At 42.5% G+C, this 22,741-nt stretch overlaps 2 protein-coding genes and 2 non-coding genes across 4 annotated transcripts; 1 reads left to right on the top strand and 3 right to left on the bottom strand.

The window, feature by feature from the left end:
* Positions 1-1,624: 1,624 nt before the first annotated feature.
* Positions 1,625-16,094, top strand: ints4 (integrator complex subunit 4). The gene is made up of 24 exons (XM_040039645.1): positions 1,625-1,753; positions 3,001-3,195; positions 3,313-3,430; positions 3,514-3,620; positions 3,733-3,847; positions 4,054-4,139; positions 4,293-4,343; positions 4,438-4,526; positions 5,097-5,217; positions 5,549-5,620; positions 5,715-5,889; positions 6,345-6,550; positions 6,631-6,773; positions 6,869-6,984; positions 7,141-7,274; positions 7,498-7,664; positions 7,878-7,971; positions 8,057-8,137; positions 8,232-8,362; positions 8,450-8,509; positions 8,675-8,834; positions 11,264-11,407; positions 12,287-12,407; positions 12,538-16,094. Exons 1-24 carry the CDS (start codon positions 1,700-1,702, stop codon positions 12,726-12,728), a joined length of 2,931 nt encoding a protein of 976 aa, XP_039895579.1. The 5' UTR covers positions 1,625-1,699; the 3' UTR covers positions 12,729-16,094.
* Positions 12,895-16,585, bottom strand: aamdc (adipogenesis associated, Mth938 domain containing). Its single transcript, XM_040039659.1, has 4 exons — positions 16,471-16,585; positions 14,340-14,490; positions 14,159-14,254; positions 12,895-13,780 (listed from the first exon to the last, which is right to left on the bottom strand). Exons 2-4 carry the CDS (start codon positions 14,469-14,471, stop codon positions 13,640-13,642), a joined length of 369 nt encoding a protein of 122 aa, XP_039895593.1. The 5' UTR covers positions 14,472-14,490; positions 16,471-16,585; the 3' UTR covers positions 12,895-13,639.
* On the bottom strand, positions 15,946-16,136 carry LOC120738500. Its single transcript, XR_005696993.1, has one exon. It is a non-coding gene; the product is annotated as a U2 spliceosomal RNA (small nuclear RNA).
* Positions 16,586-21,523: 4,938 nt separating the features above from the next.
* Positions 21,524-21,687, bottom strand: LOC120738496. Its single transcript, XR_005696989.1, has one exon. It is a non-coding gene; the product is annotated as a U1 spliceosomal RNA (small nuclear RNA).
* Between the last annotated feature and the right edge of the window lie 1,054 nt (positions 21,688-22,741).

Raw genomic sequence — 22,741 nt, forward strand, 5'->3', positions numbered from 1 at the left:
GAATACTACTACAGTTATGTTGCAGTATTGTATTATTAATGACATATTTTGCATGTATGCAAAAAAAAGGTTCTTGTTGTTTTTTAGTTCTTTGTTTGTTTGGTTTTTTAGATTTGTTTTTACTGCTGAAATGTGTAAAAGACGTCGCCTGGATGCGATCTGTTGCTATGTTGCGTTGTTTTAAAGCCTGTATAGATCTTTCAGCAATGATGGTACATTTTCAGATGTGCAAGCCGCCGGACCAGGGGCATAATCAGACCCAACCAATATAACCCCCAATAAAATTATGAATTATCTTGCATAAATAGGCTGTTGATTTTCTTTACTGATTTCAGATATTACCAGCAAAATAGTTGCATTTTTAATCACCTGGGAATTTACCCAGATTTATTTATTTATTTAGACAGAGATCTTGACCCCCATTGGTAAACATTATTCTGAAAAGTTTCCACAATTTGTAGACAGTTTTTTGGAGCTCGGTGAACCTCTGTCCATCCTCTCTTTTTATACCTGGTAATGTTACTGACCTGTTGTTAATTAACACAGCTGTGAAATGTCCTCCAGTTGATGCTTTTTAGTACCACTTACTTTTCCAGCCTTTGTTGTCCCAACTTTTCCCAGATGTGTTGCTGCCGTCAAATTCAAAATGAGCTAATGTTTTATAGTAAAATATTTCACTTTAAACATTTTTAATGTTTTGGTGTTGTATGTTGAATAAAATGTTGGTTTATGAGATCTGAAAATAATTGCATTGTGTTTTATTTACAAACTTTGTTGACATTGGGGTTGTAATTGTCTGAAATCGCTAAAAGTGTGCGAAGATGCAAGGTCATAGCTTCACTGCATTACACAGCTACAAAGTATTACAAAGCTAATACAAATAGATCATCCAAATATCATTACTCACATTTGCTTAAATAGAAAAATAGTAAATACGTGCAGTGATTCACTGAAATATGCATATATACAAAACAAATAGGAACAACAAGAGTACAATTCTAACAAGTCTGAAAAGTCCATATTTGGCATGATCACCTTTATTCATCAGCACAGCTGTCTTGTAATTTCTATAAGTGGTCTTCAGGAATAATCCTCCAGACTTCTTTAAAGCTCTTCTTTGGATTTCTTCTGGTCTCCATCAAGATGATCTCACACTGCTACAGTGATGCTGAGTCTTTCCAGATGGTATTGGATTCCAAGTTCCCCAACATCACAGGATCCAGAACATCACAGAAACCACAACAGAGCCTCTTGTAGAGACCCTCTGCTGTACCTCTCTCTTGACCTCCATCTGTCAAATTTCCTCCAAATGTTAGAGACACACTGCACATTATGTTGAAATGTGCCTAATTGTAGCTAAGTGCCTAAAGAATCAACTTAAAATAGCTTCTTTTGCTAAGTTGCCTGTTACGTGTAGACATAATACTGGTTTCTCCCTTGACTTAGAGGCTGTCTTATGCTTGAAGAGGTGAAAAGGTGTTTAGTGAAAAAGAAAGAAAATATTTTTTTGCATATCAAATCTGACATAAAGCTATAAAAATAAACAAAATGAAAGTATATATAAATATTAATATCCAAAATAATAATTAAAAGATCGATGTCGCGGACATGGACAATATCAGGAAGTTACGGAAACTGTAAAGGGACAATTTATCCTGCTGCTGAATGGAAACGCTTAGCTAACTGTGTGTTCATAAACATGGCAGCACATCTGAAAAAGCGAGTTTACGAGGAATTTTCCAAAGTTGTACAGGTGAGCACATTATAACCGTCTCGTCAGCTGTTGTAAACTTAGAGTTTAAACGTTAAAGAAATCGCTAAATGTTACAATTCTCCGCCAAGTACCGTGTTAGCTAATGCTAAAAGATAGCCGCTCACAGTCACAACACAACATGGATCCTCTGAGAGTTTAGTGCAGAGGAAAAGCACAACTTATTCTGTTTAGTGCTTTTATTCTTACACACAGTATAGCACGGTATCCACTGACAGTGGCATTTTACGCTTTGGAAGCTCAAAAAGAAACCGAGTTGTTTACATCCGATTTAGCATTCATGTCAATCATTAATCCGCTAACTGAGCTCGTTCGCATGTTCTGAGTTTTTCCTGCACAGAGGAACTTTTGGCTCCTCTCAGAGAGGATTTATAGCCAAAGTAAGAGGAAACTGTAATAGCTGTTCGAAGCAGTGCTGTTATTAGCCGTTTATGCGTCATGTCATTCGTTTTTGTGGATCTTGTGGCTTCATTAAGCAACAACATCCAGCTCGCAGTGGGGCAGTTTGTTGTTAGTGTGACGAGAGCTGGCACCTCACGGTCCGAGGCTACGGTTCTCAGACAGAAAAGGGTTAACTTGCCTTTGAGGTTACCAGTGTAAACTACAAGTTTAAGCGTCGCAGCTTCTTGGAGATGAGTGAGAGGAGAGCGGAGCAGGAGATTTAAACAGCGTCTGCAGTAATGGTCACAACGCAAAGGTCTGTAGTGATCAAAGAGGAGCAGCTGATTTACTGGATGAACTATGTTCCTACTCTCACCTGTCAGCATGACCTCTCACCTGGGTGGTGACCAAAACAGTGGGATTGCAGATATACGTGGCCTAAATGAGCTGTTTCTAGAGATGGAGCGAGGAACTGAGAGAAAAATGAGACAATTGATGGTTTGAGCTTCTTACTGGGAAAGCTTTAGTACGCCTTCTGGGTGAGATGTTTCAGGCAGGTATCACTGGGGGGAGACCCCTGCGAACACCCAGGCTTGGAAACACCTCAGTACCCCCCAGAAGACTTGAAGGAGGTGAAATTAGAAAGAGGTCTGGGTATCCCAGCTTAGACTGCTGCCCCTGTGACCTGGATAAAAAAACAAAAACAACACAGGAGAACATGGATAAATGGACAGTAGCTCTTAGTATATATGGTCAAAAAGAATAGATGGCCCAGTTAGAGAAAAAAAGATTATATGTCAGGAGATTAGATGCTTTTTGTAGTTGCAACTGTGTTTTTACACTTACAGATTCCACATGAAGAAACTCCAGCCAAAAAGCTGCGTCTGTCCAAACCCAGTAAATCTGCCGCTCTCCACATTGACCTTTGTAAAGCCACCAACTCCACCGATGCCCTGCAGTACCTGCTGCAGTTTGCACGCAAGCCTGTGGAGGCAGAGAGCGTGGAGGGTGTGGTCAGGATCCTGCTGGAGCACTACTACAAGGTAAAGAGTTGTGGGTGTTTTTTTTTCTCCTTTTTTATAAATAGAGTTGATAAAACCAGAATTCCCAGTGTCCTAAAAAAAAGTCAAACTTCTAATGATGACGATTCTTTCTTCCAGGAGACGGATAACTCTGTGCGGCTGAAGATTGCCTCTCTGCTCGGCCTGCTCTCTAAAACGCAGGGCTTCAGCCCCGACTGCATCGTTGACGATGCCATTAACACGCTCAGCAATGAGAGTACGACACATCTGAACATTTATCCATCTCCAAAACTCAGAGAAACTTTCATAGCAAACTGTTTTGTTTCTTTGTGTGTTCAGAGTCCCATCAAGTTCTCGCCCAGCTGCTGGACACCCTGCTGGTCATTGGTACACAGCTGCCCGAGAGTCCTGCACTGAGACTGAGGCTCGTAGAGGTGGCCTACAAGGTGACACAAACACTTATTCAGAGTCCATACACAGAATTTGTCTTTACAAACTCAACAGGACTTTCTGCACAAACCAGTAAATGTCCTCCTCGTTTCTCTTCTCTCCTCTTAGCATCTCTCTGATACGTATTTTGGGGTGAGGAATAAGTGCCTGCAGCTCCTGGGATGTCTCGGCATGGTGGACGCTCCCCTAGGAAAGGAAAACGAGGGCGCGGGCACATCCTTAGGTTTGTATACATACTTATTGTATTTATTTTACCTAAAGCTTAAAATGTTAAAAATACAGAGAGGTAAATCCATCAATACATCATTTTGTATCTAAGTTTGATGTCTGATTTAGTTTAATCCTCAAAACGTATTTATGTGTCATTATTTATTGTGCTTTGAGTTGCTGTGTGATGGTTTTTATGGCGGCCTGCTATTTTACCTCCAGGAGGATTGAGGGATGTCCAGAGCATTATCAGCGACTACTTTGGAGACCAAGACCCCAGAGTCCGCACTGCAGCCCTCAAAGCCATGGTAGGAAAACCCTGTAACCCCCCCCTGCACTGCAACCAGCACTAGACTCATGTGTTTAGGAACCAAGCACAGTGAGCTTTAAGGAAAACAACCCACTCTATTTTCAGGTTTCAATAACTCTGCTTGCTCTCTGTGCTGTTGTTTGTTTTCCAGCTGCAGCTGCATGAGAGAGGGATGAAGATTCATCAGATTATTTATGATCAGGTACGAGCAGAATACGTCCTCGCAGCTTACTGCACTCCCACTGTAGTTTAGATGTTTAATCCAACCTTCTGTATGTATTCTTGTGTGTTTGCAGGCCTGCAGGCTGCTCACAGATGACTACGAGCAGGTCCGTTCTGCAGCAGTGCAGATGGTTTGGGTGCTCAGTCAGCTGTACCCAGAGAGGTGAGGAGACCCGGATTCTCATACTCAGTTTCAGTCAGTGTAGCTGTTGAGTTTGTTCCGCTCTCTGGATCAGAAACCACGACTGATGTCTGAAAAGATAAATCCTAACTGCTGTCTGTAAGCACTGTCTCTGCTGAAGTGCAGAAACCTTCATGAAACTTCCATGTGCGACGACTTTATATTTAGCCCAAGGCTACTTATGTTACTACTTAGTAAAAATAAAACAAAACAGAAAGCTGCCAGCTTTTCTGTGCAACAGATAATTCCAGCAGAGTGTTGTTAGGTCCAAGCCCTTTTAAAAACATCATTTACAGCTAAAAGATGAATAATAAAGGAAAAGTCCCTTAACCTTCAGTATATGTGTTATTCTTTCCAGTGGTAGGTTTGGTTATGGTTTATCCAGAACATTTACTCTGACTTTTTCACAAAACAGTATTGTTGGAAAAACTGCCGTTCATAAATGTTTGTTTTTTTATATTTTCATGTTCCTTCTGGATACAAACTTTGCTTGTAAGCAACATTTCTCCAGTTTTTCTGATTTGTAGCTTGTTGATGTTTCCGTCCAATCAGCATTGTACCCATCCCATCATCCAATGAGGAGATCCGGCTGGTTGATGACGCATTCGGTAAGATCAGTCACATGGTCAGCGATGGTTCCTGGATGGTTCGGGTGCAGGCCACGAAAACATTGGTGAGTAAACAAAGTCTTCCATGACAACAACAACATCATCAGCAATTAAGTCAGAGTTTGATATACGGGACACAAACCTAGAAGAAGTCCTCACACGAAGAATCCACAGGTGGACCCATGTGTCCTCATATCACTGTAGAAACGATGTAATGCAGCACTGAGGATGGCTCACCCACCACTCAGGAATCTTAATCCACATATTTACAATCTTTACTGAGTTTGCTCTCATTAAGTGGAAAAATGCCTGCAGATTAATGATGGGAAAGAAACTGTGTGTGTGTGTGTGAGGCAAATGGTGTTAAAGTGAAGCTTTTATGTTCTCGTGTGTCAGGGTTCGATGCTGCAGGTCAGTCCTCACTTCCTGGAGCAAACTTTGGATAAGAAGCTGATGTCAGACCTCAGGGTGAGTTAATTTTTTTTTATCTGACAGTCTGTAGCAAAGTGATGTTGATCGGCACAGCTCCGCTCACTCTCCTTTATTCCTCTTTTCCATCCAGAGGAAGCGCACAGCCCATGAACGAGCCAAGGAGCTCTTTGCTTCCGGAGAGTTCTCCTCTGGCAGGAAGTGGGCCGATGACGCCCCGAAGGAGAAACTGGACACGAACACAGTCAACCTCATCGCCTCGGGGGCTTGCGGAGCCTTCGTCCACGGCCTGGAGGATGAGATGTTTGGTAAAGGAAACCCAGCAGAGTTTTGGATGATATGTTCACTGAGTTCAGGCTGCTACAGCTAAATGTTCTCATAAATGTCTCAGGAGGTTACAGAGAACTTTAAAATGTTGTTTTAAATAATTATCTGCCAAATGATAAGACCTGCTGTGATGCACAGACTGCTATATAGCAGGTAACTCTGCCTGTCTGTGCATTGCATCCATAGATTCCATACTTGTAGCTTGCTAACTACACTTACTACCGTTAACTAGTAACTCCACCTGCACGCCTAAATGTGGTCACATCTGGCTCCAAAGAAATGGTGTGGTGTGGCAGTGGACAAAATGAAGCTGAGTGTCTGCAGATATAAAGAGTTGAATGATTGAAGTAAATGCTGTTTTCTGTCTCCAGCCTCTGTTGAGGATAATTTTTCTCTTTTTGCTGAATATTTTCTGGTGTTTTAAACTTTGTTTCAGAGGTTCGTATTGCAGCGGTGGAGGCGTTGTGCCAACTCGCTCGGTCATCTCCGAGCTTCGCCGAGAAATGTCTCGACTTCCTGGTCGACATGTTCAACGATGAGATCGAGGAAGTGAGGCTGCAGTCCATCCACGTGCTGAGAGAAATCTCCACCCACATCACGCTCAGAGAGGACCAGCTGGACACGGTGCTGGCCGTGTTGGAGGTATAAGAGCGGGGAAACGATCTGGAATCACAAACCCCGAGTGATGTTTTTGTGTCTGACTTTTCACCGTCTGTGCACAGGACTCGTCTCGAGACATCAGAGAAGCTCTCCATGAATTACTGTGTTACACCAACGTCTCCACTAAAGAGTGCATCCAGCTGGCTCTGCTGGAGCTGCTCAAGAACCTGAACAAGTATCCCACCGACCGCAACTCTGTCTGGAAGTAAGAGTCTACAGCCCAGTCTATAAATAACTCTGCAGAGCTGCCATGAGTTAAGCTGATGGTTTATTTTATTTTTTTTAATTTTCTACCTTCAGGTGTTTGAAGTTCCTGGGATCCCGCCATCCTACGCTGGTGTTACCGCTCGTTCCTGAACTGCTCAGCACACATCCATATTTCGACACGCCAGAGCCAGACATGGACGACCCGGCCTGTATCCTTCACACACCTAAAGATCTCAAACACACACAGAGGAGCAGGAACCTGAGTAACGCCACCCACTGAGGGGCTGTTGGTGCAGTTTGGCTGCTTGGTCTCTCCTCTACTGCTGTGCTCTGCGTTTCCTCGTCCTTGACTCCGTCGATCTCAGATATCGCCGTCCTGGTGTTGGTGTTCAATGCTGCCAAGTCGTGCCCCACCATGCCGGCGCTGTTCTCCGACCACACCTTCAGACACTACGCCTACCTGAGGGACAGCCTCTCCCACCTCGTGCCGCCGCTAAGAGTGAGAACTGAAATACTGCATCACATTACAAACTAGCAGCATTAACAGCCGCTTCACAGTCGGGATGCTTGATTTTTTTTTTTCTCAATCATGTTTCTGAGAAAAATGTCCGTCAGACCTGGAAAACACGGTCAACCCAACAGCAAACAGCACCTGCACTTCTGTGTCATCAGACTGATGCTGGTGACGCTCACGGTCCTTCCTGTCACTTTCTGTGTTTTAGTTGCCCGGCAGGAAGCAGGTGTACGGTCTCGACTCTGTGGACTCGGGTCCGGGTTCTGGTTCTGTGGAATCTGCTCAGCTCTTCCTTCAACAAAGTCTCAATAGAGTCAGCACCATCCAGAACCTGGAGGCACCTGGAGCCCAGGACCTGCTGGACTTGACCATAAGGTAAACGCACACAGTGAAGTGTGCACACGAAGCACGCAGGAAGGATTTGTGCTGCCACATTTTGAACATGTTTTATGAATGAAAGCCAGAAATCCATCTGATATTTTTTACTTGCAAACGTCAGATCATGAGACTTCCTGATATCCTGAATGAGTAACTGTAGGGATGTGATTGTTATTTGTGAGTAAATGAGTCGTTAACTGGTGTCTGCAGAGACCTGCTGCGGCTCGGGGAGCTGCAGACGGAGCTTGCTGGAGCTGCTGATTTCTGTGCTACATACCTGCGCTGCCAGCTGCTGCTAATGAAGGTAGGAGTGTGTTTCTGCTGCGGTTCTGAGTGTCTGCAAACAGACCTGTTCTTCAGATTCAGAGCTCTGTCACTCGTTTCTTCAGGCTCTGCAGGAGAAGTTGTGGAACATGGCCGTCCCTCTGTGCCTCAAACAAAACGTCACGGCCACAGCAGCAGCTCAGCAGGTCACACACACACACACACACACACACACACACACACACACACACCTGTAACAGCAACAGTGAGATCATGTGATGTGTGCGACTGTGTTTGTAGATCTTGGAGGAAACCTACAAGCTGGAGTTTCTGTACAGCGGCTTGGAGAGCAGACAGGTGGCCACCATACATCATGTTCGACTCCAGGCCAAAGCTCTGCAGCTCGTCCTGACTGCTCGCACCAGACAGGGGTAAACACACACACACACGTGTGCGCGCACGCACATACACACACACACACATTCTGTACATACTTCCCAGCCTGTGTCTCTCCTCAGGTTGGATCTCCTCATCGGCAGCTGCGAGAAGTTTTTGCAGGATGTCGAGTCTTTTCAGAGGTATGTTTTTTCATTCTTTGTCTTTTTCAGACAGTGAGAGTTTAACTCGGCTCAGTCCATATCAGCTGGAGATTCATGTAATCTGTTGATGGTCTGTGTGTTATCGATGCAAAGGACAGCGTCGGACTGTCCTGACTCGCTGTCGGTGTTTCGTGCCTCCCTCAGGCTGTTTCTGACCGAGCTGCCGCACCTCCAGGACAGTTTTGTGGATAAGCTCTTGGAGCTGATGCCGCGCCTGTCGTCCTGTAAGCCAGTGGAGCTGGTGAAAATCCTGCAAACGACCCTGAGACAGAGCGGCCTGCTGCAGCTCAGACTGCCCGAACAGGTGCGGTGAAAACACTGAAGCATCACAGCACCAGTTTTCATGACTGAAATCCATACAGCACTCATCTCTCCTTCAAGCTCGTCTCCCAGTGCTTCTGTTTAAGTGACTCTTTGGAAGGCTTTCTTAAACCAGTTATTACACATCGCTCTTTATAAGGCGCTCTCAAGCATGCACATAACCAAGTGCTTACATACATGATAGAGTTGACTCTGTTGAAGTAGCAGATTATAACCAAGAACAACAGTGACCCGCCCACCCTGGGGCTGTGGTAGCAACTAAACTTTCAAAATAAGAGTGGCCCTTCAACTTGAGCTTAATTTGGGGTGATTTTATTCATCTTGACCAAACTCTCACTCAGAAATCTCAAACATCAAAGCACAACTCAAATTATGAATTTGTCTAATTCACATCAGCACGCTCGTGGTTTGACTCCTGACCCGGAGACCCAGCTGTTACCTCCAGTTATAATCTCTCACATTCAAAGTTTATCTTTAAGTTTAAGTGATGAAATTATTAGAGATGGAGCGATCCGATATTACGTATCGGTGTGATACACACAAAACGCGCTACTTGGCGTGACCCAGCTCGGCGCATCGGAGCAGTATGTGTCACGTGATAGAGCGACTGTTGTCGAGACCTGTCGGCGGTCTGTTTGGAGCATTTGGAGCCTCGCTACTTGCTTCCTAACCGCGGCGTTTCATCTCGGCGAAAACTATCCCAGAGAAGTAAAGCAAGTGTGTAAGTTCATCCCTGAATGTTTGCAGAGTATTTCCACGTTAAGCTTAACAACTGATATATTGAGCCACAGCTGGACTGGCCATCGGAGCTCCATACTGAGGTGAAAAGGAAGTGATTTGTCCCGTACTCCAGCTAGAATTAAAATATAGACACGAAGCTGGAGTTATTGTGTCTTTGCTGCACAGTTGCATCTACTTCTCTCATTCACTCCCCCTCCCTCTCCTGTTATTACTTCAAACATGAAACTGATCAATGATCAGCTGATCGGCTTTTCTGCCGCAAGTCCCGTCTTTCTTGTTTGTTTATCGCCCACTTTGCACTAGAAAGAGGAGACCAGCGGATAAACAACAGCAGCACGTTTAAGCTTGATCAGCTGTTGTTAGAATTTATTTAATATTAAATAATTTCTAGTATCAGCTGATGTTTGCTGGAGCCACAGCTGTAAAGCTGCTGGTCATGATGTCGGTTTGGATATGTGGTGAGAGGGAAACATGAAGATGAAACCAGGAGATGTCCTTACTGAACCATCAGAGCTGAACAGGTGATGGAGAAACAGGTTTACCTTTTAGGTGACATGGATGAGTTGAAGTTATGAACTGTTTCTGAGAGACAAATAACACCAGGATCCTTTTCTGAGTAGCTGACAGCTGGTAACTGTGCAGGGGCGGGTCTAGCAAAGTGTTGTCAGGGGCCAGGTAGGGCATTAACAGGGAGAGGGGGGCACAAAGAAATACTTTTCTTTGTTATGTCACTTAAAAACTTTGAATAAATAATTATCTGAATCTTACAACAAACGTGGTCATCTGATTAAATGTATAGAAATCCATTATTGTATATAGTAACTAATAAATCTAATATACACCCTAGTAAGCCATAGTACCATCTGTGCAGTCTGCAGTTCTGTTGAAGAAAGATGATGAATCTATTTAATTATTGTAGAAAAATAATTGATTTCTGTGCATTTGTTTTACACTTGCATTAAATTAAAGTTGATTACATCGATTAAGGGCGGGGGGTGGTTCCCTAATATTTTTGCTGGGAGTTGGCAACCCTATTAGTGAGGTAGGTAAGTACTCTTTAAAATACCAGAATGAGGGATGGTGCAGGTTTAAGTTTATTAGATTGATCAGTGTTGCTGAACAGTGTATTTTTTGCATACAGGTATAACAGAGTAGCTTCGTTTTCTTGTTTTTTTTTTAAACTTGAGTATGAACTTATACAAAATGCAGCAAGATATTTATAAAAAACTGTTTTATTGATTACAAAATACGCTATATCGGATTCATATCGGTATCGGCAGATATCCAAATTTATGATATCGGAATCGGTATCGGATATTAAAAAGTGGTATCGTGCCATCTCTATAAATCATAAATGTGTAACAGGTCAGACTGAGACATGGAGCGATCTAAAAACAGCAGCAGACTCCAGATGGCACGATAAGATTACAGAGGTGAACTTTCAGAATAAAGGTCGATCAAAGCTGGAGCCACTCTATATTTGAAACTAGTTCTTGAAATCTCATTTGCATGAATGCATTGTTTTAATTTAAATGTTCTTTTCCACCTGATATTTCCATTTATAAATAAAAGATTCCTGCATTTTTATGGGCAGAGTTCCTGAACTTTGAGCCTCAGAGACTGCAGCGGTGGTGTGGTTTGAGTTTCGTTTAATTTATTGCTGGTCATCAGATCCATCGGGCGACGGCGACCATCATTGAACCAACGGGGGAGTCTGACAACCCTCTGAGGTTCACGTCTGGCCTGGTGGTGGCGTTAGACATTGATGCAACGCTGGAGCACGTCCAGGACCCCCAGAACACGGTGAAAGTTCAGGTCAGTTTGATGTGACGCCAGAAAGAAATCACTTCATCTACTTGAATCCCCCCCAAAACTGCTGTGAAGTGCCAAACCAACAGGTGGTGATCTGACTATAGAAGTGTTGGCCTGCAAACAGCGAACAGTCTGTCAGCAATAAGATCATTTAACAGTGACGGGGGTCATTCAGATGAGTTTTTCTGATTGTTGATTTTGAGGCATTTGTCCTTGTTATTCAAATTATTTTTATTTATTTTTTTTCTCGACCTTGTTGTCGATCTCTGTTTTGACATGTAAGTGTTTGTGATTAGTGTTTAAAGACTATAGATTGTGTGGGTCAGCTGTAAACATGTTGGATTAATAAATTAATCCGAATCTGAAAGAGATCAAGGCGCACACCTTTGACACTGCAAGACAAAAATCTTTCTCTAAAGTGTCAGTCTGTCTTAAAACACTGTATGCGTGAATAAAAGACCAAAACACACAAAGTTTTGAGCGTGTAGGTTTTAAGCTTTAAGGTATTTAACAAAAATATTGCATTACCTGTTTAAAACAATGGCCACGGTCTTCCATTCATCCACAAATTAATTGCTCTCACACTGCGGGTATATTCTAGTGCTTCCAGCAGTTGTGGTTAGACATGCTTTTGTTTCCCCACTGATGTAAACGAGGCCTCACCTTTATTGGCACAAAGTTTATGAAAGTGTTTTAACATCTGTTAACCAGCTCAGCGTGGTTTGAAGTGCAGAGCCACTGACATCAAGCTCGGCTTACTTACAAACCTGCCAGCGAGTGCAGCTTAAATCAGGCTGTGCCGGTTATCATCCAGCCTTATAAGCACTGATTGGTTTGCATTTTACACCCAACATGAATGTTTACTACTCGCTGCCTCTGCAGGTTCTGTATCCAGACGGCCAGAGTCACGTGATCCATCCTAAACCTGGAGACTTCAGAAAGCCCGGACCCCACAGACACAGACTCATCACGCAGGTTTACCTCTCACACACAGCGTGGACAGGTCAGTTAATAACATGTTTTTTTGTCCTTTGAATATAAAGTTATCAAATTAAACTGAATTGAGCGTCCAAACTAGTAAAAACTCTCGCTCCATCGTCACTTTGTTTCCTCCCCTCGTGTCTCTGCCTCAGAGCCGTCGCAGATCGAGGTGCGTCTCCTGCTGGCCTACAGCTCCTCCTCAACCTCCCTGACCTCCCCTTCCAAGCTGGGGTGGAGCGAGAGCTTGGAGAGCCTCCCGCCAGCAGAGGCCGCCGTCGAGGGAACGATTCCGTTCAGCAAAGCCGTTAAAGTCTTCATCATGCCCAAGCCCGCACGACGCTAACAAAGCGCCTCAGCTTTAACGTGCAGGACTTTTCTTCTTCTGTTCATCTCTAATTATAGCTGTACAGGAAACCACTCTCATTAACGGTCAAGCTGTAGGAAGCACAAGACGGGGTTTTATGGAAAAAGCTTTTTGTATTCAATTATAAAGAAGAAGTCAGGTGGTCAAGTTTCATTCTCTACTTTTATTTTGTCACATGATGAATCAAACTGAACTCCTCCCTGTTTAGACAGCAGGTAACATCCATACATTTCAGCTTTTATAACGTGACTGCATCTAAAGGTGACTCGATTTGTGAATTCTCTTGTTTAAGATGTTTATTTACTTAAAGATTTGACTCTGTGTTAACCACAGTTTGGATGTTCTCTCTGTGCGGGTCTCTCCACCTGATTTTAAAATGGCCACAGGTGTGAATGGACCTAGTTTCTGTGCTGTGATTGGCTCCTGCTGAGCCTGTGGACAGAGACTAAGCCATGAAACAGCTGCAGGCAAAGATCAACAATCGTTCCACACGTTTACCTACAGAAACTCTGTTTCAACTGTTATCGGTGGCTCTTGTTGTTTGAAGGCTTCTTTTGTGCTGAATTCATCAGCAGATGAGTTTGGGCTTTTAAGGCAGGCAGGAAGCACACGGCTGTAAAGGAAAGAGTGCTCTCTAATGTGCAAAGCATGGAAAACTAATGAGCCCTGTAGCACAACAGAAAGCAGGAGAGTCTATCAGTCTATGCCCATTATTGTGTTTTCATAATCAGGAAGTCACAAATGCAAGTGAGACTAAAATTAAGTCAGCAGCTTGTTTGCATCTTCACAGTGAACTCAAAGCTTCAGCACCACAGTGGGATATTCTCTCTACAGTGAAAAAGCTTGTAGAGTCCTCCACAGGTGGCCATGTCAGCAAGGTAAGGGTGACATCAGCAGGTGGAGTGGAAAACCCCGCCCACCTTTGCACCCTGGCCGGCCAGTTTGTTGTATTCAGCGACAGCCTTCTCCGTCTGGAAGACTTTTACATCAACGCCTTTCTGCTTCACAAAGTCCAGGGTGGAGGAGGGAACCTGTTAGAGGAGACGATGGTGTGAATACAGTCTGACAAGCACAGCTCCTTAATCGATCCATCAGCGCTCCAACCACATCCACACACAGGAAATCGCCTTTCAGCCTCCAAAGAACGACCGTATTAGCCAGATTATTTGAATGGATGAACCACCAAGTCTGCAGTCTCATTCTTTTGTGATACTTTATCTGATAGGAGCAGCTTGTGCAACATGACTCGGTCATACAGCAGCTGAGCATGGGATCTGTTTTATTACATCAAAGTAACAGAAAGCAAAAACTCTTTAAAACAAACAGAACAAAGGTGCTAAGACTCCAACCAAACTATAGTTTATATTTTGGCTTTATTATGTTTAAAGGAATAAATTGGTCTGTTTTACCTGCAGAGCCTCGCTCATGCCTCTGCCAATTACCAGCAGGTCGATTCCCTTCTTCAGCACCTCATCTAGGTCAGCAGGTTGCACTCCAGGGTAATGCTGAGGAGCAAAAAGCTCAACATCACAAATTTGCCTCAGCTAATTTACAGCAGTCCATCCTCATTTGGATTCTGGTTTCACTTACGTCAGTCCCAGTCTCTCTCCAGTCCCAGGCTCGGCTCCCTCCAGGCCAGACCTTACAGTCCTTGTAGGTGGAGGAGCATCCCTTCACCTTCATGTGGCCCCAGGAGAGCGAGGCGATCTCTGGAGAGGACATGTTTCTTTGAGGCTACCTGCTGTAAGACAAAATAAGCAGTTAGCACAGCTTCTGAAACAGTGTGACAAGATTTCTACAAGCCATGAAAGGTCTCATTAATGCAAGTTTGCCACAACCAGCAGGAGTGATTTATGTGCCCTTGTAAAATGTTCCCCTGCAGGTCAATAACAAAACTACAACTGACTACTACAAGAACAAGAGGGCCTACGTGAAACGTGCTGCTGATAATTCAGTTACCACTTCAGGTCCAAAGTTCTTTTACTTGCATTCAATCAAGTTTGACTCATTAGGAGGTATATACTGAACCGGTGTATAACAACACCTAACAGCAATAACTTGTGTAAATACAACAATTCGATCAATCAGATCAAATTATTACATGTAAGCTGCCCTGTACAAACTGTGTACTTAGCACAGGCAAATTAGATGCTTACTTTAGCACACATAGATTGCACAGGGTTTAACTAACACACACACACACCTCAGTATCGTCAGCAACTAAAATCCTTGTCCTGCCATTTCTGTAAGTCGTGAGCTGACTGGGTCTATTTTTATACTTCTCACTTTTAACTCCAAACCAATATAAACCTGCTGTCAAACTCACTTACTGCATCTATTCAAACCGTACCAGACAAAATATTTACACAAACTAGCTGAAATCTTTTTAAAACAGTTTGTTAGGCTGTAACAGGAAAACATGAAGCTAAAGTCTGTGCTGCTGCTTACCCGTCTCGATGTCAACTCACTGAACACACCCCTCAAGTCGTTCTTCCTCCCGTAATTAAAGGGACACGGACTAACCTGCGAGCTGTAACAGTCAGTCTATGATTGGTTGTTAATTATCAAGGTGCTGGAGCTGAAACATCAGCCTTAGTAATAAAGCTTTCCGCACAGCTCACACAACCCTGAGTTTACCTGTGGACCTTAGACTTGTGTGTTTCGTAGGTTTCAGTTCAGTTTCAGTCTCTTTAATAAAGTGGAATATTACCTGAAACATTTTAAATACACAAACCGTCAACAATATGTCACCTTATGTGGAACTGTTCTCCTGTGTGACCTGTCTGCACCCTTTTGAAAACTAGTTTCTTAATTCACAAAGTTAGAAGTATTGTGAACGTTAACATGAAAAATGTAAAAAAAAAAAAAAAAAAAAAAAAAAAAAGGAAAAAAAAAAGAAAGAAAAGCGGCAACTGTGACTTTAATCTTATATACCCAAAAAATGATGATACCAGAAACTATTATTCATGAATTAAACTAGTGGACTAAGCATGGACTCTTTAAGGGGACTGAAATAAAAACTACGAATACTACACTGATATACTGTGCTGTGCATAAAAACACCCTACCATACGCAAAATCCAGTGAACTCACATTTAGGGGATGTTTACTGTACGGTGCACCATACTAACAGATCCACTCGAACACTGCTAATGAACGTAGCTAGTTAAGCTTGCATTGTCTTTCCACATGTTTAGGGGGGTGCACCGTTCCTGGAGATACTGCAATACCAGGTCGATGCGTGGAGTGGACGGAGCAAGCCCCTATTCCATCTCCCTGTTCCAAAAATCAATTTAATATATGGTCCCCGGGTAGGGGACGTATCAGATATTAAACTGATAAGAACAGATACTACACTTGATCTTAGCCAAAAGGCCGAGAAGCGATACCGTGAATACGTCGGAGCAGACGGAGTCACTCCCCGCACCCTCTCCCTGACTCGCGGTCCGAAATCCGAAGTTAAAATTCAACAGTAACGTTTACCGTACAGTTTATGAAATAAATACAAAAACATTAAACCGAAGTAGAAGAACGAGTCGAAGAATCGCTACAAACAAAGTTATTTAAGAAACAATACGTCTTCCTGGTGGCTTCCTGGTTACGTAGTCTGCAATTGTCCAATCACAAACCGAAGCAGCAACAGAGCAAAAAGGCTACGAAATTTAACATTAAATTCCGAATTTACTGATGTTATCCCTGAAACCTGTCAAATAACTATTACCGAGTCCTCCGAAGGTGAAATTCACGTGAGTAGTCCGTGTTTCTGTTACGGGCTGCGAGGAGCCAGTGCTGCCGCCATTTTGGTCCAGAGAAGCCACGCCTCCTCAACTCGATTCATTTCATAGAAAACAAAATATCGTAGTAAAATAAAGGAGCTTGTGTAGACAAATATATTATGCAACATTTAAGTTGTAGTTCATTTAAATTATTAAAATTTAAAGAAAACACGTGACACGTTTAAATTTGAAAAGTCAGCAAAGAAATTAAACATTTGTAGCGCGATTTTCCTTCGCCTGAGTTAACTAAGCAGAGTACAGCAGCAATAGTTGCATCCGGTAATGATTGAACAGAGGGAACAGTGATAATATAATCAAGTTTAATACGTTTTGTCTACGATAAATCTTCACCTGTGAACTTCTACTGCATCTACAGGCCAAAGATTTACTCTTTAAACGCGTAGCGGTGTCTGTGGGAGAACAATCAGGTCACAAACCTGCAAATATAACCGCGGCCAGTCGGCTCTGAAGAACAAATCAAGTACCAGCAACCTCTGCTAGACACAAACCATCAACAATAGCAAGGACAGACAACTGCTGGTAGCAGAACTCGTTTCATGTTATGTACGTTTAGCTGTACAAAACACAAACACGCACGAGACTAATTTGCACTGAAATATTTCAAAATAAATCGACTAAACAAACAAACGAAGACCTAAAACCCAGTTTCAATTACATTCGTTTTCATTTATATTGCACCAAATCACAACAACAATCGCACTTTATATTGTAAGGTACTCAATAATACAGAGAAAAGCCCGACAAGAATTTGGCTACAGTAGGAAGGAAAAACTCCCTTTTAACGGGAAGAAACCTCAGCCAGAACCAGAGACTGGTTGAGGGTGTGGGGAGGGCTTTGAACTGGTTTCCAGGAATTTTGAGCAAACATTAACAGAAAACCCATTAAACCAAATATGAAAAAAAAAAAAGACTGACCTTAAAAGGGACTTGAAATGCTACACATATACAGGTTAATTTACACCACTCAGCCCTGCCCTCAGAAAGCGAGACAGATGGAACACTGTCTGAAGCTGGATTTAAGAAATAAGCGCTTAAAGTTCAAGTTTTAAAAACATGTTTAGCGGTTTAGCTAGCTGCACTCAAACAGGAAAATCCAGCTGTTAACGGTAATGCTAGCAGAGGCCGTTTTCTAGACCTCTCAATTCTTCAGAAGAGCTGCGTCAGACAAAACAAACTGTCAGTGGGTTTCCTCCCTTGGATGAAGACGTTGCTAGTAATGTAACTATTGGCCGGTCATCTGGAAATACAACAAATCCTCCCGCATGTAATATTTCCATCTCCACAGGAAATGACAAATACAAAATAATGAGGAGGTGCTAGAGGGATCAATATGTCTCACTCTTTTGTCACAGGCGTTCCTCAGCACGAAGCACCAACTGTTTATGTTACTCACTGATAAAGGAGAAGCTGGAAAAAGAAAACAAAAAAACCCCAAAAACCCCACAATCCTTCAGATACATGGCAGATTTTAAAACCATGACCATGAATGTCAGGGGATTACAAAACCCAACAAAGACAGCAGTAGTTTCTTCTTACCTGGCAACATTTGTTTTTGACATATGTTTGTTACAAGAAGGACATTTAAAAGATGATAGTGATATACTGCTGTTTTCCAGAGAATGGGTCAAGGGAGAATCCAGATTGGAGTGAGAGTGTGTGTCGATATTGACAGTAAAGAACATAGGATAATTAACATACACGCAGATGCAGAACCTCCAGTTCCTAAGGAGTTATTAGCCAATCTAGACATACATTTCATGACAAATGAAGCTGTTGTGGAGGGTGATTTAAATGGCTCAGTAGACAGAGGTAAACATCTTTTGCTGCTAAAATTATTTATAAAGAAATTTGCTTTACTAGACGATTTTAGGGAGATATGTAAGGATGATCCTGGAGATACTTGGGAAAACATTAGAGGAATAAAACCCAGTTAGATTACATTTTTACTACAAGCAAATACGGTCTGCTAATATTTCTTAGTTTTTTGTTCATTCTTAGCGATAACAATTTTAGGTCCAGCTTTCAGCCCCTTTTAAAGTACCAGGAATCTATACTCCAACCTTGTGAATTGGTGGAAACATGCAAAACAAAGAATAAAATGCTATATAATAAAATATTGCAAAGAAAGATAAAAAATAAATAAATCAAAATCGATGTTAAATTCCACACAAAAAGAAATTGGCAATATATATTCTACTGACAATTCTAATGGTGTAAGTATGGATAGAGATTACTGCAGGACATTTTTTAGAAAAAAGCTTGTACATTTAAAGTGCAGAAGCAGGAATATATGCAAATGAAAGATGCTCTGCCTATTTTTTCAGAAAAGTCAAAATACATTGTAAAAGAAGATCAATAAAGGAACTGCCGAGGAATGATGGGGTCATGGCTAAAACAGGAGGAACTATTGGAGGAGGCTGCATCACATTGCACCCAACTTTTTCAAGTCACTTTTGAAATGGGGAGTACATTTTTACGTTTGGTTTTTGTTTTTTGTTTGCTTTGGGTTTTTTGTTGTTGTTTTTTTTTTGGGGGGGGGGAGGGGGGGGGGTTACCCTTGGGGAAAAAAGGAAAATTAGAAACAGATATTACTAAAGAAGAACTATACATTGCTTTGAATTCAATGAAAAACAGGAAGGTGCCTGGAATAGATAGACTGAGACGAGAAATTTACATGACATTTTGGGATTTACTGAGAAGCCATTTGGGAGAGATTATCAATGACATGAAATTGAAATGAAATTTATAGCAGTTAGGAAATGAGTAAGAGCATGCACACGTGTGATCTCTCTATTGTATAAAAATATTATGTGTAAAATACAAGATATTGTGTGAGACAATTGTAAACCGATTAGCTGCAGCCCTGCCATATATAGTTGATAAAGATCAAACAAGTGGGGTTAAAGGAAAGAATATTTCATGGAACATCCAACTTCAAATAGATGTTTGGGCTTTTTAGAAGATAGACATTTGCCATCTGTATCACACTAGATCAAGAGGGGGCTTTTAATAGAGTTAATCATGGTTTTATAGAAGGGTCTGTGAAGGTTCTCAGTCATCCAGGTCATCGTAGTACTAAGGAGCTTTCAAAGAAAAGCGTCTGGACTTGTTTAAGTTGTTTGAAGACGTTTCACCTCTCATCCGAGAAGCTTCTTCAGTTCTAGGGTCAAATGGTGGAGAGTCCCAGATTTAAACCCAGTGGGAGTTTCCCCCCAAAGACGGACAAAGGACCCCCTGATGATCCTCTACCTAATCACATGAGCCAAGGTGTGAAAGCGGGTGTGGGTCACAATCAGCCAGGGTTTCGGGTGAGCTCATTGTGAAACCTGGCCCCACCCTATTATGTGATTTCCTGAGGTCAGATGGCCCAGGATGTGAGTGGGCGTTAAGGTGTCTGGGAAGGGATCTCAAAACTGGATTATAGATGGCAGACAGTTGGTGTCGTAAACCACCGCCAACGATTATTTTTGCGATTAGTCGACTAATCAGATCATGCATCCATTGGACGTAAAACGTACAGCTTATTGCACCAGCAGCATCTGCTCTTATATAACTATCATTAGCTTACAGCTTTAAGTGTTTAAGGTATGTGCTAACTAAAAATAAAGACAAGATGATAGTTTATTAAATTTGCAGATTGTTTCGGTGAAGTTTAATAAACTCCTTGCTATCTAAAATATAACAGGACACTGGAGTATATTCTCGAGCATCTCACACTTCTGATAATCAGCTGTCTGCTTGACGTTTATTCAGCTGTGTAAAAACTATAACTTTGATCTCAGCCAAACCGATTTACTCAGGAACAAATAAAATACTACAAAAAAAGCCAAACAATAACAGTTTTAAGTTATCTAAGTGACTTATATATCATGTTTAACCTGAGTAGTGAAAGACGGCGGTGGGTTTGAAAACGATTTGCCGGGAGTCCGGTGTTCTCACGGCTCTAGTGAGCCTTGCCCCCGGCTAGCTATCGAGCTAGTGGGTAACAGACGTCTCCGAAAACGTCGGAGCGCTTTTGAAAACATGTGGTATCTTGATAAACTGAGCAGATATTTGAGGTTTACACAGCTACATTCTCGCCTGAAAATATGTTAAACGTTTATTTTGTGACCCAGAAAGAATAATAAGAGTAACATTAAAACTAACTAGCTGCCACCATTGTTGGAAACCGAGCTGGGCTGCGCTATGAATTCTGGGACACAGCTTCTTCTTCTTCGGGGTTTAACGACAGCTGGTTCCTTGTACATGCAGTGCTGCCATCTTCTGTTTCAGTCCATTATTACACTCTTAAATCCTGCTACTTATTCCTGCGTCTTTTGGGATCTTAGAAAGCTTCAAACGACGCGTCGACTATTAAACCAGTCTTCAACGATTTTGATAGTCGACGTAATCGTGACTAGTCGACTAATCGTGGCAGCCCTATTGGCAACACTGCTGGGGAGTAAACTGGAATTAAACGAAACAGAAGCAGAGACCATCTGCACATGCACGGTACAGAGGTAGGGGGATCGGGTAGATCTGATCCCCTGAACTGTGACTATTGTTCTTTTTTCGTTTTTGTCTACATTATATTGAAATGTTTCATTACTGCAAACATTTTAAGAGATACTTATCATTGCTAACATCTTAACAGATACTCTGACCGTAACTATCGTAAAATGCTTTGAGCGGAAGTAGTGGCCTTTCGCACATGCGTTGCACGGATCGGGTAGTGACAAGCACAAAGTGTGAACACTTCCCTCCAGTCCAGAGACAAACCACACACCACCTAACAGAACTCTATCAGCCTCTAGTGGAGATTAGTGGGAACTTTATACTGTGGGAAGATTATACTGAACAACAGAAAGTCCTGTTTAATGTAATACTTTACTACAAAGTCTTCATTCATTCAGTAACCTTTTCTCTAATAACAGAGCTTTCAGAGACTTGATAAACACCATCTGTTTCTGTTTCTTCTATTTCCTTTGAACATGTGATCAGGGGAGAGCGCGAACGCAGTCCCCCACTACCAGAAATTATGCAGTCGAGATTCCCACATTTGGGGAATTCGCAGGGGTCAGCACAACCGGAGTGCAATGGCTGAGCCTCGCCCTGGGTGAACCACCTTCTTGATCATGGTATCTCCCCTGCCAGGTAAGTATGAGTTGTTCACCTCACACATGGGGGACTCTTTCACACACAAACCCTGCACACTCACGGTGCTCACAATCTCACAATCAACACAAACACAGCCTGCAGGAGGCTGGGACTACACACTATTTATATACACAGGAAGGAGCTTCCAACAGAGCCACATCAGGTTATTTAGTTTTAATAATATACAGGGAGTCTTTCCCATCATGCATTGCTGCATCTGCACAACAAAAGCTAACTGAAAGATCACAATAGTTAATCAATTTAACCTCCTTAAATCCACCAACAAACCAACAGGAAGTTCAAGTAACTCCAAGTTAAATCAAACTGCAGCTGAAAACTGTTTGATTCACGTCTGATGTTTAGAAAAAAGGAAAAAAACGCATAAAGCACACACGTTTTCTGCTAACAGCACAACCACTTCCTGTTCCTTTGTTATGTGCTGCTGAACAGTTCACTCTCCTCCTGCTGCTGCCCCCTACTGTCCCGGAGTAGGAACAACACTGTTTATTGCACGCACATATTCTAAGAGCTTCCTTGTGTGTAAAAAACAGCAAAGAAGGAATAAGATGAGTTTCTGTCATAATCAGACTGAACATCCACTCTATCATCACATTTCACTGCCTGCAAAGCTCATTTCCAGCCTTGTAGAAACATCTGCACAGATTAGAGGATGGTGGCATGTAAGGCTACCAGTGGCATGAAGTCGTATATGAGGGACAAGCCCACAAAGTCTGAATACAAACGGTTTGTTCGAGCTTTTTGGGCACCGGGTCACACGTGACAGTTTTTTGTGTACACAGGAAAGAGTGAGGTCAACATAAGTTATGGTCTGAGCTGCTCGTCTGTCATAGATCTTTAAACCATTTTCTTTTCTCGGTGGTGGCTACACTTTGGGTAACTGTTCTACCAGCCCTGCCCTCTTCCACAATCTGCATAACACACATGCTGGCTGCTGTGGAACCATTAGAGGAAAGAAAAGGGAAAAAACAGGCCGTCTTTCTGCACATGGACAAAAATGACTTTCCTAACACGACTGAGAGGGACGAGCTGCCCTGGATT

This window comes from Simochromis diagramma, unplaced genomic scaffold, assembly GCF_900408965.1.
Source record: "Simochromis diagramma unplaced genomic scaffold, fSimDia1.1 OVJJ01000031.1, whole genome shotgun sequence".
Classification (NCBI taxonomy): domain Eukaryota; kingdom Metazoa; phylum Chordata; class Actinopteri; order Cichliformes; family Cichlidae; genus Simochromis; species Simochromis diagramma.

What these genes read in the sequence shown, in the direction of transcription:
- ints4 (XM_040039645.1), top strand. Translation starts at nt 1,700, where the DNA reads ATGGCAGCACATCTGAAAAAGCGAGTTTACGAGGAATTTTCCAAAGTT. An exon ending in ACTGCTCGCACCAGACAGGG is followed by an intron (nt 8,363 to 8,449) that starts GTAAACACACAC and finishes GTCTCTCCTCAG; the next exon opens with GTTGGATCTCCTCATCGGCA. An exon ending in CTCACACACAGCGTGGACAG is followed by an intron (nt 12,408 to 12,537) that starts GTCAGTTAATAA and finishes TCTCTGCCTCAG; the next exon opens with AGCCGTCGCAGATCGAGGTG.
- aamdc (XM_040039659.1), bottom strand. Translation starts at nt 14,471, where the DNA reads ATGTCCTCTCCAGAGATCGCCTCGCTCTCCTGGGGCCACATGAAGGTG. An exon ending in GGAGAGAGACTGGGACTGAC is followed by an intron (nt 14,255 to 14,339) that starts GTAAGTGAAACC and finishes TTTGCTCCTCAG; the next exon opens with CATTACCCTGGAGTGCAACC. An exon ending in GCATGAGCGAGGCTCTGCAG is followed by an intron (nt 13,781 to 14,158) that starts GTAAAACAGACC and finishes CTCCTCTAACAG; the next exon opens with GTTCCCTCCTCCACCCTGGA.